The 18,684-nt window shown below is 39.1% G+C and overlaps 1 protein-coding gene across 1 annotated transcript in view; it reads right to left on the bottom strand.

Annotated features, from left to right (window-relative positions):
* Positions 1 to 18,684, bottom strand: part of Lama2 (laminin subunit alpha 2) — a 581,125-nt gene that overhangs the window by 42,871 nt on the left and 519,570 nt on the right. Inside the window, exons 48-51 of the mRNA XM_059272617.1 lie at positions 17,754 to 17,913; positions 13,079 to 13,203; positions 7,782 to 7,944; positions 6,961 to 7,105 (exon numbers count right to left, since the gene is read on the bottom strand). Of these exons, the coding sequence (XP_059128600.1) occupies positions 6,961 to 7,105; positions 7,782 to 7,944; positions 13,079 to 13,203; positions 17,754 to 17,913 (593 nt within the window). The remainder of the gene's footprint in view (positions 1 to 6,960; positions 7,106 to 7,781; positions 7,945 to 13,078; positions 13,204 to 17,753; positions 17,914 to 18,684) is intronic.

The raw sequence follows: 18,684 nt of genomic DNA, 5'->3' as shown, positions 1-18,684 counted from the left end.
GGGCTTAGCATGTAATTTTAGAGTCCTCTCTGTGTTGTTATGCATTGCTTCTACCTTGGTAATCCTTTTCTTCTCCAAATTCAACAGAAGCCTAAATAGCTATTTTTCAGCTTTGGTCCCCTTCAGAGCACTTGGGGGACCAATAACTACGCTTCTATTAGTGTCTGTGGGTCTGCTCAAGACTAAAAGGAGAGTGAGGGATACCCTCAAGAAATGATTCTGAATTTCAGGAGAGCAGTGTTTTTACAAACAAATAATAATCTATGCAAAGCAACTAACAGGGTCACTGACCAAAAGCAGTCGCCTTCATTGCTGGAGGCTTACTTCATCTCACCTCAGCACTTGGCGTAGTTTTGTTGTTGTTGTTGTTGTTGTTACTTACTGTTCATTTTTAAAAATTTTTAATTTGTATTCTTTTAAATTTTTTTATCTTATAATTTAATTTAATTTTACACATCAGCCATGGATTCCCTTGTCCTCCCGCCCTCCCCCCAGCCCACCCCCCATTCCCATCTCCTCCAGGGCAAGGACTCCCCTGGGGATTCAGCTCAGCCTGGTAGATTCAGTCCAGGCAGGTCCAGTCCCCTCCTCCCTTCACCCAGGCTGAGCAAAGTGTCCCTGCCTAGGCCCCAGGCCTTCTGGAATTCCTTCCCTACCTCCCTTTTCAAAGCCTGAGCACTGTGAGTCCTTACCACAGTTTCAGTGAACTATTTGATGCTGTTAGCGTTTCTTTCATTGTGGATATTTTCTTCTTTTGCCTCTAGTTTTTCTTACCTCTAATTTTCAATCTCTTCCTTTTTACCCTTAAAAAAGTTTTAATCACATTTACTTAGCATGTGTATATGCACACATATGTGGGGAGGTCAGGGATAAGTTTCAGGGGTCAGTTCTCTCCTTTTACTATGTAGGTTCTGAGGCTCAAACTGAGGGGTCAGAATTGGCAGCAAGCACCTTTACCTGCTGAGTCATCTCTCTGGTCCTTCCCATATTTCTTTGAATACTTAGGAGATATTGATGTTCCCTAAGGCTTCTTCCTTTGCTCACATCTTAGTTTTAGCCAACAGAGTAAACTCACATTCATATATATTTATAATATAATAAAACCCTCCCCCAAATATTCATGCCTGGGCCTGTATTTTTCTAAAAATTCACATTTAACAAGTAAGACACCATTATTAGCACTTTCTTTCAATGCTAAACACATTATGAACCAAAGTGGGGTACTTTGTACCCTCAACATACATGAGTATGGCTGAGTATTTGCTGGCATTGTTACTCCTTGCCAATCTCTTAACTAGAAGGCACCCCCCACCAGCATTCATAGCTAATAAAATCAATGCCCTTACTGATATGCTTATTCCACATAAAAACACTAATTATGCTATTTAAAATGGCTTTAGTGAGATATAGTTGACTAGCTGACATATACTTTGCGCATGTTTCAAGTGTACACTCTGACAAAATTTGAAACATCCATACACCCATGGAATACATTACCTCTTTCGAGAAAGTGGGTGTTACTTATCCCTCCAAAAGCTTCCTTGTGAGATTTTGTGGGTGCACCTTCTTACCCCTCTTCTAACATAGTTTGACACTCATATGCTTTGTGTGACTGTAGTAGAGTTTGCATTATCCATATAATTTAATACAATGTACTCCAGTGTGTCTAACTTACATCACTCATTATTTTTCTATCCATTCATTTCTCTCATAGTAATAGTTGGTTAGTTTTGTGGTCAAGTAGTGTTCTATAATATCCATTTAATGGTATGAACATTTGGGCCAATGATTTGTTCAGATTTATGCTTTCAAACCCCACAAGAGGGAGAAGAATGGCTGGTACTTAGGGCTGGTGAGCTTGCACAATGTTTACCCATGTTGTGCCATCTTCCATTCTCTGCTACAGTGTGTAGGGCTTTTCCTGTCCTGCATCTTTGCAGAACTGGGTATGACTGGGTTTTTAAATTTCAGACATTCTGGTGTCCATGGAGTGGCATCCTTTTCACATTTTCCTAGTGGTCAAGTTCCACCGTGACATAAAATTTATTTCACAATCATGTATGTAATTTTTCAATATTGCTTCTGCATGTTCAATGACTATATTCTTCCACTGAGATTTCATTTCCCAACCATATATAATAAGACATCTGAATTGGTTTGTCTTTTGTTAATTATTTGCTTATAACCATTGCCTGATTTTCTCTTGTGGCTTCCACACTCTTCTCCTTAATATGAAAGATAATTTACGTTAATTAACTTGCCAGAATACTATAATCCTTTAAAGTTATCAGAGAAGATATATGTAAAAACATGTGGAATACCAGACATCTATATAGTTTTAATAAAACAAAAATGCCACCTATTTGATATGAGCAATGGGGGGCTGGAGGCTAGAAAACAAATACAGCAGGAGAAGCTCCCAAGCTAATCTGAGGATCCAACTTCTGGACAACTGAAGTATATGGGATTTAATGTGATTTTCTTTTCAGTATGCTTCGTTCTATAAAGACTCCCAAGTAAAAGTGAGAGTGATGCCCTGGACGGAGGTATTTCAGAAGGCAGAGCAGAATGGGAACCCAGAGTCAACCCGGAAGGCACTTAGCCAAGGGGACGAAGGCACTAGCAACAGTAGTTAGTACGGGGATCAAAATGCAGAACAGAAACGATGCATAAGACACTGTATAGGTTCAGGACTGTCAAGGTTCCCTCTGATTTCTGAACCCCAGAGAGGTAATAATCTTAGTTTAGTGGGAACTGGAAAAAATAACACGATTTGGAGGCAATGATTGAGCTACAATAAACTGGAACGCCCCTTAATGGCTTTCACATTTACACAGTACTACAATTTGACTTTGTGATTAATTGCTTCAATGGACAGAACAAAAATACACAAGGTAACAGGAGAATTACAGTAACTGATTTATTTCCAAGGTGACAATATATGGAAATTATACTCCTATGAAGCTGAATCATCCCACACCCATGGTTTTACCTATAGATTTATTTAACACAAGGTTGTCTTTAGAATGTGTAGCACTATCCTGCCCAGCATAGCACTCTTGTGTTTTCTTATACCTTTCTCACAATGCACATTGAACTTTTCTTCCAGCTTGTCAGTCTCTAACCTCTTTGTTTTCTCCTGTGCCTCATCGTCTGGAGAGAATGTCCATGTCCCCTAATATGCACCTCTTGTGTGACTTGACTCTCCTCCTCCACCTGCCTTGAACTGGGTCCTGCATTCCTTAGCATTCCTGCTGGACTAGTAACCGCTCATCTCTTTGTTATTTGACTTTCTTTGGGCACATTCTTCACAGCCTACCATTACGCTGAAGAATTGTTCATTCATTCTCTCTCAATACTTACCAAGTATTTAGGACATGCTAGAAACTGATGGAGAACACTAGAATGTCCTCTCACCTCCTACCACCTGCCCTCTGACTCCACATTCACACTGTCAGCTACTGCCTTTTTCTTGTGTTCTCTGTCTGAACCAGACCTCCTTCAGAATCAGGTTGTCATCACAGCGCCTGCCTTCCTATAGTCCTTTGCACCCTAACGAGCCACTGTTAACCTGACTACCTGATACCATTCTTTACAAGAATTATTATGGCTTTCACATTTCCCCTGATAATGAGTTCCTTTGCTTTTATTTCCTGTCAGCATTCTATGATCTCTGATAAGCCAAATTCTTCTTCTTCCTATTTCTTTGAAATAAGAGTTTATGTAATCATGGCTAGAACTTACTAGGTAATCCAGGATGACCATTAACTCAATCCTCTTGCCTCTACTTCCCAAGTGCTGGGATTATAGGCATGTGCCACCATATACAGCTCTTCATTCTTTGAGGAAATTCTTTCTTGTCCTTCTTTAACATTAGGTTTTTGCAAGGATTCATTTAATCTTTCTCTGATTATTTCTCGATGGCTTCCTTTACAGGTTCTTCATTTAATTGCTCTTTCAATATTTGTGGGCTTCAAGGTGGTGGGTCATCTTGATCTGATATCATACTCAGTTTTTCTCACCCTTATTCATATTTGACCATTGCGAATATGAGAATGATTCCAACTTCTCCATCTCTTCTCTAGAATTCCATGATTCTCACCACATCTAATTGCCTGCCAAGTGCACAGCTTACCTAGGTTACTAAAGGTACTGAAAGTACTTTGAATATAAAAGGTCTCAAATAGAGCTGACTATTTTCCAAGGGAAAAAAACAACCCTGTTATTGTCTCCCGATTTAACAGCTCCTTCAATAGCACTGGCATAATCTTGTTGTCTAAGAAAAAGGGATTATTCCAGATCTTGTTCCTCTAAGCTTATAAGGCTTAAGATACTTGGTATTATTCAACTCCATTTTCTCCCTCTCTATTCTCATTATTGACTTTAATTTTATTCTTTTTACTGATTCTCTGAAGATCTCGGTAGCAAACAAAATGGTCACACACATACTGACCAAAGTTGCTCTGGAAGAAATTTCAGTGAAGTCCAGATCCAATAATACCATCATCTTGGTGAAGAGTTAAATTTCCCTATGACTAAAGTCATTTTCTTAGCTCACAGGCCTATGCAGAGACTCACCCTGCTATCTAAGTATAATTCAGTAATTTCCTACCATCGTTCATTCATTTAGCCTACACGTTTACTGATAGCTATCAGTGTGTCTGCTAACATGTGTCTGGCAGAAACGTTTCTATTGCAGCAGCTGAAGGATTTATGTGAGTAAAGATGTTTGGGAAACACCCAATTAAATGTTCTTACACAGGGTCCGTATGACTTGTGAGCAACGCGTCTCTCTTACATGGGGATGAAGAATGCAGCACACCAGCTACCGAAGAGTAACATTAGCTTTTGTCTCCCCTAAGGCTTTTCTCCAAGCACCTCCTCCTGCTCCAAGGAGATGCCATTTCAAACTGGTGCATCTTGTTCTCTAGTGGCTCCAGGATTTGTATAGCAATTCCTCTGAAATTTCTACAGATGCTCTTCACCTACGCCACTTTTCCACACTTGCTTGTGTTTCAGGAGCACTCCCTCGAGCTGATTTCTCCATCCCACAGTTCTCTTCTGAGACTATGTGCTGGCTAGTTCTATATCAGCGTGATATAAGCTAGAATCATGTGAGAGGAGGAAACCCCATTTGAGAAAAAAAAAAATGCCCCTGTAAAATTTGGCTGTGGGCACACCTGTAGGTTATTTTCTTAATTAGGGTTTGATCTTGGAGAGCCCAGCTCATTTGTGGGTTGTGCCAGCCCTGCAAATGGTAGGGTGGTCCTGGGTGCTGTAAGAAAGCAGGCTGGACAAGCCTTGAGGAGCAAGCCAGTAAGCAGCACTCCTCCATGGCCTCGGCATCAGCTCCTGCCTCCAGGATCCTGCCCTGTTTGAATTCCTGTCCTGACTGTCTTCAATGATGTTAGGGAAGAGTAAATAAACAAACTAAAGTAAATAAAATAAATAAACAAAACCTTCCCTCCCCAAGTTGCTTTTGGTCGTGGTATTTTATCACAGCAATAGAAAACCTTACAAAGACAGGATGCTACCTTATGATACACAACTCTATCAGCAATTAACCATTCCTGTATCATCTGACTGTAAGTTTCTTGAAGGCAAAGATTCAGATTTCCTTTAGTTCTTGCACAGCATTTAGTATATAATTGGCAAAAGTTTATCAAATACGGAGTATGGGGGATGATGATGGCACACATATCACGTTGGTAAAATATCACATTGGCAACATCAATATTAATTAGGTCTATTTCTATTTGCATAGGTATCAAAGTTTGGGTTTCAGATATTGGCAGTGCCACAGGACAGAGAATTATGAGATTCTATCCAAATAACCATTGTACCATTACACCACATTGAGAACTAAGAGACAGGGCCTCCCATCTTAGTTAGGTTTATCTGTCTTGCTTTAATTTGCTTTCTATTGCTCTGATAAAACACTCTCACCAAAAACAATTTAGGGGAGCAAAGGGTTTATTTGACTTAGAGGTTATAGTTCATCACAAAGAAAGCCGAGGCAATCACTCAAGACTGGAGCTTAAAGCAAAGGCCAGAGAGGAATGCTACTTACTGGTCTGCTTCCAGACTCACCTTTAGCTACTTTTCATAAACAGCCCATGTCCACCTGCCTTGAGATGGTACCATCTACTGTGGGCTGGCCCACTGTACACTAATTGGCAACTAAGGAAACGCCCCACAGGTAAAACTGATGGAGGCATTCTTGATGTGAGGTTATATCCTCTCAAATGTCTTGAGCTAAAAAGTTTAGCTGGCACACACACACACACACACACACACACACACACACACACACACACACACTCCACCACCACCACCACCACCACCACCACCACCACCACCACCACCACCACCACCACCATATACATATACACATGTACACATACATCTGCAGGTCTGTCAGCATGTATAAGTTTAAGGGTGCACTTCCCATTCTCTAACAACAGATCACAATACACCCTCATATGATCAACTGAAATAATGTTCAATTTTAAAAAGTCTCACAACCATAGCAAATGTCACACCATTACTTCTCAATTAATTACTGGAACGTATTTACAGTTTTTGGCATTTTCGAAGATCAAGGAATTGATATCGTGTCATTCCACCCTACAAATTCTAAACTAAAGGAAACATCTCAACAAGATAGAAAAACACACAAACCTGTTATAGGATATAATTTCACAAGTTGTAAGACACTTTTATGCTTTCAAATTAAGCTCTCGGTTTCAAAAAGGAAAATGACAGAACCATTTGGCTCTTCAATCAGTCTTGTCTAATCCAAACCACCCATAATGTAAGCCAAAGAAATGACTGTATCAATTTTCCCCAGAACTTGTGAGTAGCTGAAATTACAGGCAAGGTCCTTCTCCTGATTAGGATCACGGGTGCTTTGGATGGCATGATTAGGGCCCACACCGCATTCTTACTCTAAAAACTCACCTTGTTTCTGAATCCTTGACAGGGTGAACGATTTCCATTTCCCGTCATTATGGTTTTGATTGCTGACAACAGAAGCCATTCCTGAACCCAGATCATAGCTGACTTTTATGTGCCCATCACTGAGCTCGACACTCATGAAATCTTTCTATTAATAGAGTAAAAATACACCAGTGATTAAATACACAGAGAAATATATGGGTATTCACTTTTTATGGGGTTTATAAAAGGTCCTTATGGCTAGATTGTGGCATGTGTCACTCTGACAGAAGGACATTTCAGAAATAGAACTAGTGTTACTATTTGTAATTCTCTTTGCTTGAGAGTATGATGTTATAGTGCAGATGGCCACCATCAAATTACTGGGACACATTCTCTCATGATGGTAGAGCAAAGTGAGTTTCTTTGAAGATTGTATTAAGCACACCAAATGTTAAGATCCCCAAACAAATTTACTAAAGAAATGCAGACCTAGGAAAAATGATGCCTAGGAGTATTTAGAAATATCTTTCAGCTTAGGTCTCTCAAATAAAGCTAGGGAACTAGGATTGTTGCTACATAACTCTATCCTGGAAAAGTTATCACTGGGTGCTTCTCATAAAGAGTTATCCATGTAATGATACTTCAGAGAAAAAGTAACTAAACTGTGTTGTGGTTAAATCATCACTGAAAACATATAAGCATTTCCTGTATCATTCTTGGCTATGACACAACCATTACAGACTCGCTTTAGGTTTAGCTGATAATTTCATCAATAACTAATAATTTTATTGGTTTTCTACAAAAAAAAAAGAAGCAAACACATCTCCAATTCTCCATGTTACCAGGTCTCGTGTGGCAAGATACATCAGGAGAGCACTTGATGAAAATGTCCGGAACTTGAACATGACTGTGGAGATGTTGGGGTACCAGCGGATGGGGCGGCTCACCAATGCATAACCTTCTCCATCAAACTGAATAGTACCCTCACTGTCTTCCACTTGTGGACTGAAAAGAGACATTTCACATCAGTTAGACCTACTTGGTCTGTCATCCTTCAGTGAACAAGACTATCCCCCAGGACGGGATGGCAAGCTGTCGAAGGACAGAAACTAACCATGACACATGTCCTTCTCACTTCCACCTCCACTCTTTACACTCTTAGACTCCAAATCATAATCTCTTACCTAGACTTTCATGGGCATTTTTAGGCAAGCACTTAGTATAAAGTTGCATAATATTTAATATTTACTTCTTGTTAATATTTGTGTACACTGTTAGAATTTGGGATAGACTGAATCTATTATGACACTTCCTGTCTAGACAGCATAGTAGAATATAGACCGACCCCAATCTCTAAGTCATTGCTGTCCAACAAGTTCTCCTTGGAGAAATTAAATTCAGACAATGAAAGATGCCTGCATTTCACCTTGTGTTTTTAATTTGTGTTTGTCAGTGTGTGACTTTAAGAGATTATTCAGAAGTTATGCGTCCCTACCAATAGCAGCCATACACTCAGCATCTATGCTAGCCCTTGCTTAACAGATTGCGATAAACATTTGTGGGATGAAGGAGAATTTCATATAGCAAAATGATTCGTAGATAATATATGTTCAATATTAGCTTAATAATTAACGATTAAGATAAATATTATAAATATAACAATTGAAAAGTATTGGCTTTTCAAATGTGAGTTTATCTCATCTATGTATCTGGGCATCTAAGTATCTAACCATGTACCCATCTACCCAGCTACCTACCTACCCATACACCCAATCATTTATGTATCAGTTGTCCTTTCAGAAGAAATCCCATTGTGGGGAGAGTTTTCAGACGTTCAACATCTGCATATTAGTAATCATTTAAGCTCTGAAACTGGATTATTGTATAGTTTTGAGGGTAGAAAGGATAATGAAAAGTGTGATGGTTTGGGGCTGGAGAGATAGCTCAGAGGTTAAGAGCACTAGTTGCTCCTCCACATGTCCTGAGTTCAATTCCCAGCAACCACATGGTGGCTCACAACCATCTGTAATGAGATCTGGTGCCCTCTTCTGGCCTGCAGGCATTCATGCAGACAGAACACTGTATTATGATAAATAAATAAATCTTTTAAAAAAGAAAAGTGTGATGGTTTGTCATAAAATAATTGCCTAAAGTGTTATTTTCATTAAATCACGGCTAATGAGATCAAAATTATAGAGTGTAGGAAGAGCTGCTTCACACTTGTACAAGTTGGCTTGCTCTTGGTTCCTTGTTAGAAAGGATTAAAAGAGTAAATATAAGCTAAACGATGCTTTTTTTGTGTGTGTTTATAAAAATTCTTAACTTGGAAATGGGGGAACTAAATTAGTTTCTTAGTCACATACTTGATAGTGAGTAACTTTGCTGTAATTTAGTCTTTCATCATGATAGCACAGTAAGTTCTGGAGCACCACACTTGAGATAAGAGGCTGTTACAAGAGACTCCATACATGTTCCTTGTGGTTTTCCTTGACCAGAACTGTACCAAGAAAATCTCAGGAAAGGACTGTGGGAATCCATCACATCCACTTTTGACCTTCTTTGTCCCCATACATTGTTACTTACTGATAACTTTAAAATTACCCCAACCCCCCCCCCCAAAAAAAAAAAACCTCACTACACAATTCTAGACTCAAAAAAGAGATACCAGTTTATTTTTTGTTACAAAACTTAGGAAATTTAAGCTCTGACATCGTTGTGTCCCTAATCTATCTTCTTTTCAATGTGAGTTAGATATCAGATACCCTGGCAACTGCTGGAGAACCTCACAGAAGTCATTTAACAATTCATGTTGGAATTCCCCAAGCGTGACATGAAAGTTTCAGTCACTTTTAGATTTCTGAAGTCCCTTGCAACACTGACAACATTATCTCACTCAAGCAAAAGACAATTTACGGGAGTTTTGGGCTAGAAGTGAGCCAGCCAATAGGCACAGAAGAACTAGCTCAATTCATCACTGACACTAGTCAAAAAAGGGAAATCCGGCTTTGAATGAGTAACTTCAAGGTGGGAAAAGTTAGTTCATTTAGGTATGTGCTATATTTCTACATGTAACATTATATCAATTTCCTGTCTATTTTGATCATACTCTTAAAGGAAATGTAGCAACCCTTTTATACCTAACAAACACAGGGTATCAAATTTTGCCTTTTATTTCTGTGCTAAACCTGTGTGTCTAGTCAAGTAAGTGCAGAATAAATCTGCTGGTTTGCAGTGGCCACATTCTATGGACAGTTGTCAGTGTAGAAATGAATGTATATTGTGTCTTACTACTTGAAATTTCTTTGTAATTTTGATGTTCAGCTAAATGTATTTTATTTCTAGCAGTTTTTGTGTTTTAATCCTAAAGTGATGTCTTATACTAAAAAAATATGAGTTATTCCCCAAATGACATTCTAAGCATTACAACCGCAACCTTTACATTATTTATCTAAAAACGCAGCTTTCTAAGGCAGACATTCTGATGTCTCTACAGAATGTTCCCAGCCTACCTCCTGTAGACTTACCTTTTAACTTTCTCACAAAATCAATTTTGTCCTCTAAATTGCATGATTGGTCTTTCTGTAAAAATGTAACAAAGCTTTCTCTAAAGAAAACAAAGAACAATACCTAGAGTTCTATAAATATTATTGTTACAAATGTAAGATCAAATGGGACAACAGTGCTTCAGGAGATCATCAAAATGTATGCGGCTTTAAAGTCAAAGTGCATTGAAGAACAACAGCAATCCTAACCAAAATAATCCATAAAGCAAAAAGATAAATAATTCTATATTGGATTTTTTATGTAAACATAGAACTTTAAAAAGAAAAGATAAGGGTAGTTTTGCAGCTGAGTGCATAAGGAAGAAGTCCTAATTAGCTTTTTGTCCTTGATGTAAGGTCATTTGGGGAGAAGGCATAACAATTGAGAAAATCTGCCCACCAAGTTGGCCTATGGGCAAGCCTATGTTTTTGTTTTCCTTGGTTAATGGTTGATGTGGGAGGGCTCAGTCCATTGTGGGCTTTTCCCTCTGCTGGGCAGGTAATCCTGGATCCTGTAAGAAAGCAGGCTGAGGAAGCCAGAGGGAGCGATCCAGTAAGCAGCACTCCTCTGTGACTTCTGCTTCAGTTCCTACCTCTAGGTTCCTTCCCTGCTTGAGTTCCTGCCCTGCCCTCCCTTGATGATGGACTGTGATGTGAAACTGTAAGCTGAGATAAAGCCTTTCTTCCCCAAGTTGCTTTTAGTCATGGTGTTTTATCATCAGCAAGGGAAATCTAACTGAGACAGTGGGGTCAATACTGCAGAGGGGTGGGGCTTAGTCAAAGTATACCATGGTAGAGAACTGGGCAGTCAACATCGACTATCTCCGGGCTCTCCACATTCTACTAGGTTGGACACATTGTTGACGTTCACCTCAGGGTGGCAGGCTCCTTTACAAAGCAGATTTCCAAAGTTATATTTTATATCCCATTCAAAGGGATTTTTAAAATTGTGCTTTATAATTTAACCATCTTATTGATTTTTCTCCTTTCCTTGTGATACAACTTCTGATGACTGAGTTTTAATTCAATTCTTCCTAGTATCAGAAGATTGGAAGTTTAAATTCCCTATATATTATATATAGAAGTTGTTTTTTTTTCACAGCTGATAATGTGATAGTCTTACAAACTGTACAGGACAGAATTACGATTTGATGTTTTAGGATAATTGGGCACGTTCAATCTGTGGTCTATGGGTACATGTATTCCAAGATAGCTAGGAATGTGACCCAATACATTTATAGATGACAATATTATACCACAATGTCAAGTGGTTGGATAGTTTTGCAAGATTTTCTTTTACTTCTGTTGTTAATAATCTCCTAAAAATTCCAGTTAGAAAACTAGCAAGAAAATGTTTAGGGCAAGTCTAGACCTCATCTGTCTCAGGCTGGTGTTGAATTTATAATCTTCCTATCTCTTCATTCTTAGTGCTGGGATTACAGGCATGTACAAGCAAACCTTACATTGTATCTCATGGCTTTTGTTGAACTGAAAGAATTTTATAGATAGCTTTCCATATTCTGTGTCAATATGTTCTGGATAAAATCATCTTAAGTATGTCAGACTTTCAACCTGTCTTAATGCCATGTTGATAAGGTTGTGATACCAGAAGAAAGACATTAAAACTTTTAGAGATATTTTGGAAACTCTTCCTGAAAAGAATTGTAGAGATATTTAGAAGAAAATGTACAATGTGTTTTGCTGCATTAATGGGGTTTGGGGTTTGGAAATGACCATGCATTCTTTAAATTAGAATTAAAAACACAAACTACTTAGTACCTCTGAATTCTTGTGTATTTTTACATTAATCTTCTGGGTATTTAATGTGTTCTTCAGAATTTTACTATAATTGAGTCACTTTTAGACTCAAATGACTCGGGGATTCTATATTTTCATGTTGAGAAATTCCCTACTTTTAGATTATTGTTTTTATACTCTCTACTCAGGTTCATATAAAAGCATTTATTTCCTACACATGAATTTTATGCTGGATATACTTTAAAATCCTGTTTGTTCTGGACTCTTTCTTACATTTGATGCTATGTATTATGTATGGTACTTTTTCCTGGACTGACTGGGCACCTGTTATCCACCCCCACCCCCAACCCCACCTTAAGCAGCATCTCAATGTCCTCCAGTTATCCCTGTAAGCACTTGCAGGATCTCAGATGTCAGTTTGAAAGGTCCTACGGGAAAAGTCATGTAAGCTAGGCTTCTATATGTATGCTTAATCAGTTTGGGGAGTTCTCTCCTTATAAAATAATAATTATGACAAGAAGTCATTAATAGATAAGCAAACTCTCCTGGCCAGGAAGAGACACTGGCATGGCACGAGGCTAGTCTTAATTGACTGTGGTTCAAATCGCTCATCTGTACAGACTTTATAAAAACACATGGCCATGCAAATGTGTGGAAGGACACTTTCAAGGTCCTTGGAAAATGCTTGCCGGGATTGGGCTGGGACTTTGAAGTTTTACTCGCTTTTGGTAAATCCACCATAAGCACAATCAACCCAGTTCTGCGTCCTGATAGACGGATACACAGTAAACTGGAACCTGTGTGATGCACACAGAACAGACCTTCCCATCTAAACTCACCTGACAGTGCAGCCTTTACAATCTCCTTCTTTTTCCCGGAAGTTCCATAAGCCTATAGGTTTGTTGTCAAAGTATGTTTCTCCCATACAGCCGGTGAATGTAATCACACGTACAGCGTCAGCCTTCTGCAGAGACACATGTGGCATGTGTTAGCATTAAGGATTTCACGGATTGCGGTAGTTGTGACTTATTAACAACAGAAGGCAGAGTAGCTCTTATCCATTCCATATGACAGTCTTGTCAGTCTTCTTATGCCCTCACAGCTACTACAGGATAGATCAAAAAGGGGAAAGCTCAAATATTTCATCAGTGGGTCCTGGTTATCTTTTACATACTATCTCAAATGGAACTCCATATACATGTATTATCTCTATTAGCAAAAGCAATTGTCCTTTTGTATCCTCTAGTGCTTTGTTAAAACCCCTCTGCCGTATACAGTCCTTAGATTCTGAAATCTCTTACATAAAATGGTGCAGTATTTGTATATAACATACACACATCCTTCTATATACTTCAAATCATCTCTAAGTTACATTATAAACCTAAAGCAATGTAATATGAATTCTGTGTGGTTAGCTATCACACTATGTTATTTTCAAAAAGAGGCAAGAAAACATCTGTATATTTTCAATGTAGGTGCAATTTTATTTTTCAGATATTTTCCATTCTTTATTTGCTGAGTCTGAGGATGGAAAGCCCATGTATACTTGTGGCAGAAAGAAATGATTTTCAGCTTCTAACCTTAGGCTAGCTATTGAGTTTCTCCACAGATGCCTGCCCCATGGGATCACTGTGAGAATTAGATTATTTTTGGCCCCAAATCCAATGCCCAGGACAGACAAGTGTGTATTAAGAAGTAGTGCATGGATACTGTTTACTTTGGGCAAATCTGGCCTACAGCACACTAAGATGTTTTTCCCTTCAGGTCATGAGAGAATTCACACAGAGTTATTAATGATGAAGGAGAGATCATATGAATAAATTAAATTGCAAAAGTCTTCTCAACCTTCCTAATGCTGTGACCCTTTAATACAGTTCCTCATGTGGTGACCCCAGACCATAAAATTATTTCCATTGCTACTTCTAACTGTAAGATTTCTACTGTCATGAGTCATAGTGTAAATAGCCATGTTTTCTGATGGTCTTAGGTGACCCCTAATGGGTCAAGACCCACAGGTAGAGAACTGCTGGTAAGGTGTTCATTCCCAGCCAGGTAAGCCTACATCTCAAGAGATTAAGGAGAACAGCAGCAGCTTTGTAAGAGAGGACCATATATATCCACACAGGTTCTGTTTGCTGCTGTCCCCAGCACAGAGTCTGGGATCTAAGAGGACTTCCATATAATTATCTGTTGAATGTCAATTCTGGTGTCATTGTTGCAGAGACAGGTCTTCTTCAGCCTGGTGAACACTACAGTCACAAAGGAGGAAAAAGACCAGGTCTAAGCTAGAAAACCTTGTTTAAACACCTCTTGTCTCAGCCCTGACTTACAAAGAAGTGGCATAGTCTGCTCCCTGCATGAGAAACTATGTCAAAGCTAGAGGTGATGGCTAATTTCATTGCCAACTTAAAAGTATTTAGAACCATCATGGAAATACGCTCCTGGGTGAGTTTGAGGGTATTTCCAGAAAGGTTTACTTGAACAGAGAAGACTAACCCTAAATATGGGTGGCCCCATCCTATAGCCTGGTATCCTGGATAGATTTGTATCAACTTGACGCAAGCTAGACTTATCTGGGAGTAGGAACCCCAATTAAGAAAATGCCTCCATCAGATTGCTTGTAGGCAGGTCTGTAGGTACTTTCTTGACAAATGACTGATGTGAGAAGGCCCAACTCACTGGGGTTGTGCCACAGCTGGGCAGGTGGTCCTGGGTGGTATAAGAAAACAGGCTGAACAAGTTCTGGGGGAACAAGCCAGGAGGCAGCACTCCTCCATGGCCTCTGCTTCAGTTTCTGCCTCCAGGCTCGCGTCTTGCTCCAGTCCCTGCCTTGACTTTACTCAGTGATGGACTATGCTCAGGATACGTAAGCTAAATAAGTTCTTTCTAGCCCCCCCCCCCACCGCCCAAGTAACTTTTGGCTGTGGTCTTTATCATAGTATCAGAGAGCTAACTAGGACATGTGTGCGTTCCCAGACTGAAGAGAAAGAAAAAACAAAAAGAAAAGAGAGAATGAAATCACATCAAGCATCAGCTTCCTCCTCTCTTTCCAGACTGTGAATTCAGTGTGAGAAACCACCTCGCCCCCTGTGCCCATGCCTTCCTCTCCCCTTCAGGAGGGGTGTACCCTCAGACCATGAGCCAAAATAAGGCCCCCTTTCTTCATTTTGTTTTGTCTTGTCTTTGGTCACAGCAACCAGAGGAGTAATGGATACGTAAGGCTACCTGTACTCAAGTTATCCAGTAAAAAGAATAGTTAGAGGTGTTGCAGAAAAAATGTGAGAAGATGCTATGAGAACCTGAAGTACTCTGGTGATAGCTTTGGTTCTAACATTAACAATATGCATCTCTTCCAAGCGCTGTGACCATGCATAGGAATGGGGACAAGGGCCACAGATGTTAACGAGAGAGGTTTTTTGGAATGCTGTCAGCAGCTGGAGCCTCTTGGCTGACTAGACATAGGCCACCCTCCTGTGGCTTCTGCTCCCTTTCTCAGTCTTCCTCCATCCTGAGACGCTGCGCTCGAGCACTCTTCCTGCTCATTTGAGTTTTAAGCAGTAAGGTCGTTGTGCTCGTAGCTTTTGGTTTATGGTTTGGGTGTCGGGGGACTTAGAACTCTTGGTCCGAGTGATTGCTTAAGGTTTTCTATAGATTTCCTCTGTCTATATGCTCTTCTTATCCTTAGGCCAATTTAAAGTTGCTTTGTATTAGTGACACCTGTATAATAAAAAAGAATGAATTTGGGCCTGAAGGTGTGGCTCAGTTGAGAATGTACTTGCCACACAAACAGGAGGACCTGAATTTGGATCCGCAGCACCTACACAAAGTCAGGCAGGACAGAACACTGTCACTCAGGCACTGGGGTAGGGACTGAGATAGTGCAGAGCCACACTGGAAGACATCCAACATCTGCCTTTGGGGTGTGTGTGTGTGTGTGTGTGTGTGTGTGTGTGTGTGTATAAAATTAGATATAGATATATAGATATAGATATATATACACCACAAAGGCCAAAGGGAATTCATTTACTCCTTCTCCTATGGGAGCATATTACAAGACAGAGCCTTACAAGTTGAAAGGGCTCGCATTAAATATCAGCCTATTGGTACCTGGATCCTGGACCTCTCAGCTTCTAGAACAGTGAAAAATCTGTTTATTGCTTACACATTGCTTGCTTTAATAATAGTGTTACAGCAGCCCAAATAAATTAAGACATTTTGTTAGGCTATGAATATTAAATAAATTATATAAATTGTTTAGGATGTGACTTATCCCATAGTGAGGGTTATCAAATGTTATCAAAGTTTCCTATTGTATCTGTTAACATGAAAGTGAGGCATATGTTCATTGTTCTTTTGGAGTAAAGAACACCGAAGCCCAAAGGGTTAAGTGTCTTACATAAGGACGTGTTTTATAGGTAGTAGAAAAAAAGAAATGCAACCCAGATATGATTTCAAAATCCATGGCTTTGCGCTACTATGTATTGCCCTAATTTTTCTTTAAGGGAGCAGAGAAAGTTGTCAATATGACTACATATTACTATGTACTATATATATTCATAAGTAGTTCTATGGAGTGAGGATAGTTTTAGTGTGCAGCTGTGGAATCAACTCCCATATTTTAGAGTCACATCTTTTTGCACAAAGCAAACAAATTAGCTTCACGCTCGTGAAAGTTGAGTTCTCAAGAATGTGGGGTCACCCTGGCTTTTTACACTTTCCTGCTAATCTCATCCCAGGGTGATTTTGACAAGCCCAGGATTATCCATTATATTCGGTTGTGTTCCTGCATCTCACCCGCAGGTCGATTTTCAACACCTAATTCCATCTAATCAACATAAGCTTCTTTCAGATGCAAGCACTTCGCAATTTGAAATGCACAAGGACCTGCCACGGAGCAATTATGAATATTAAATGTATTGCTCCGAAGGATGAGGAGAAGAGCAACTCAAAAACTTTTTAAAGCAGGTCATGATTTGAAAGTGTATGGTCCCTATGATATTTCCTGGAGATTCATAAATCTTTTAATTAGATGTATGAACTTTATTGCACTTTACTTTTATAAATCATAAATTGATTGCAAAAATGATGCATATTTAAGAAACACTTAGCTTTTGAAGTGACTGAAAAAAAAAGAATGCCAAAAATGGATGTCACAGTTAAGGAATAAACTACTTACTATTGAAGGCTTAGAAATATGGTACTTCCAGATTTGAATGTTCACAACTCAAAGACGGAAGTTCTGTTGGGTGTTATGACACATGCCTGTCATCATAACAGCTGGGAGCTGAGACAGGGGGATTACAAGTTCCAAGCAGGCCTTGGCTACACTGTAAGACCATGTCTCAAAAAATAAAGCCGAGCAAAGAGAAACAAAACACCAAAGCAGAAAGTTCTTTAAATTGATGGTTTCACAAACACAAGTTAAGAAAACATGGGCAGGTGTTATCAACGTTCTCCACGCCTTCCCTTCGTTGTCTATAAAGGGGAGAAGAAGGACGGGGAAAAGCCCATTACCTTTATTTTTCCGGTCAGGCCGCCAACAAACAGCATTGCATTTGTATCCACATCTAGAATGGTGTACCCTGGAGGGGACACCGAGTGGTAGGTGCTGGGCACAATGCTGGCTTTGGGTCCATCTAGAGCTCTCACTGAAATAGAACCATTTCTCCCCGTTCTTCAAGCATACATGTGTGTTGAAATAAAATGAAACAAAATACAGAAAATGAAATATGAATCATATTCTCTCACCTTCAGATTTCAAAGACATAAAATAGAGTTATCTTGGAAAACCTCAGAGAACTGTGTGTTTAGGTCCAAGCATTCTGAAATCAGCACTTCTCAAACTACTACAAAGATTTGATCTTTGCTATTTTATTACCTTTGCTAGTACATTTATACATTTATCTTTGCTAAGTACTTACCATTACATTTAAATAAGAAAAAAACAACATAACCCAGGCCATTGATAAGGAAGAACAGCAACAATTAGACGATAGAATTATTATAAACCAAGAAGAAAGCATTTCTTTGTTGCTTTACATGATAATTTGCTGTCTTATAAGACAAATTTTACGACTTCATTTAGTATTTTGTTAAGTTTAATTCGGCAAGTGGAGTCCTAATGAGCCACCCTTATGCAGCACAGGCTGCATAATTTTGCCTAAAATTCCTTATGATGGATCTTAATTTGTTGAAGTAATCTTTCCAGAATTGTAGAAATCATTGTTTGTCATCCCAGCTTAATGTATAGAGCACGGTCGTTAGTCTGCCGTGTTGTGTATACAAATTTGTAGAAGTACACTTCTAAATTCAGTTTAAAAAAAATCTTGAAAGCTATTATCATTTTATTTCATTTTTCTTTTTAAGTGATTGATTTGCATGAGTTGTTAAATATGAAAATCTGGTCTCTTCTGAGACAAGCGGTCATGACAAAACTTCCTTAAAT

The sequence above is a fragment of the Peromyscus eremicus genome, chromosome 8b (assembly GCF_949786415.1).
Source record: "Peromyscus eremicus chromosome 8b, PerEre_H2_v1, whole genome shotgun sequence".
NCBI classification, from domain to species: Eukaryota; Metazoa; Chordata; class Mammalia; order Rodentia; family Cricetidae; genus Peromyscus; species Peromyscus eremicus.
The sequence above is the reverse complement of the archived record's forward strand: the minus strand, read 5'-3'. Positions and strand labels throughout refer to the sequence as shown.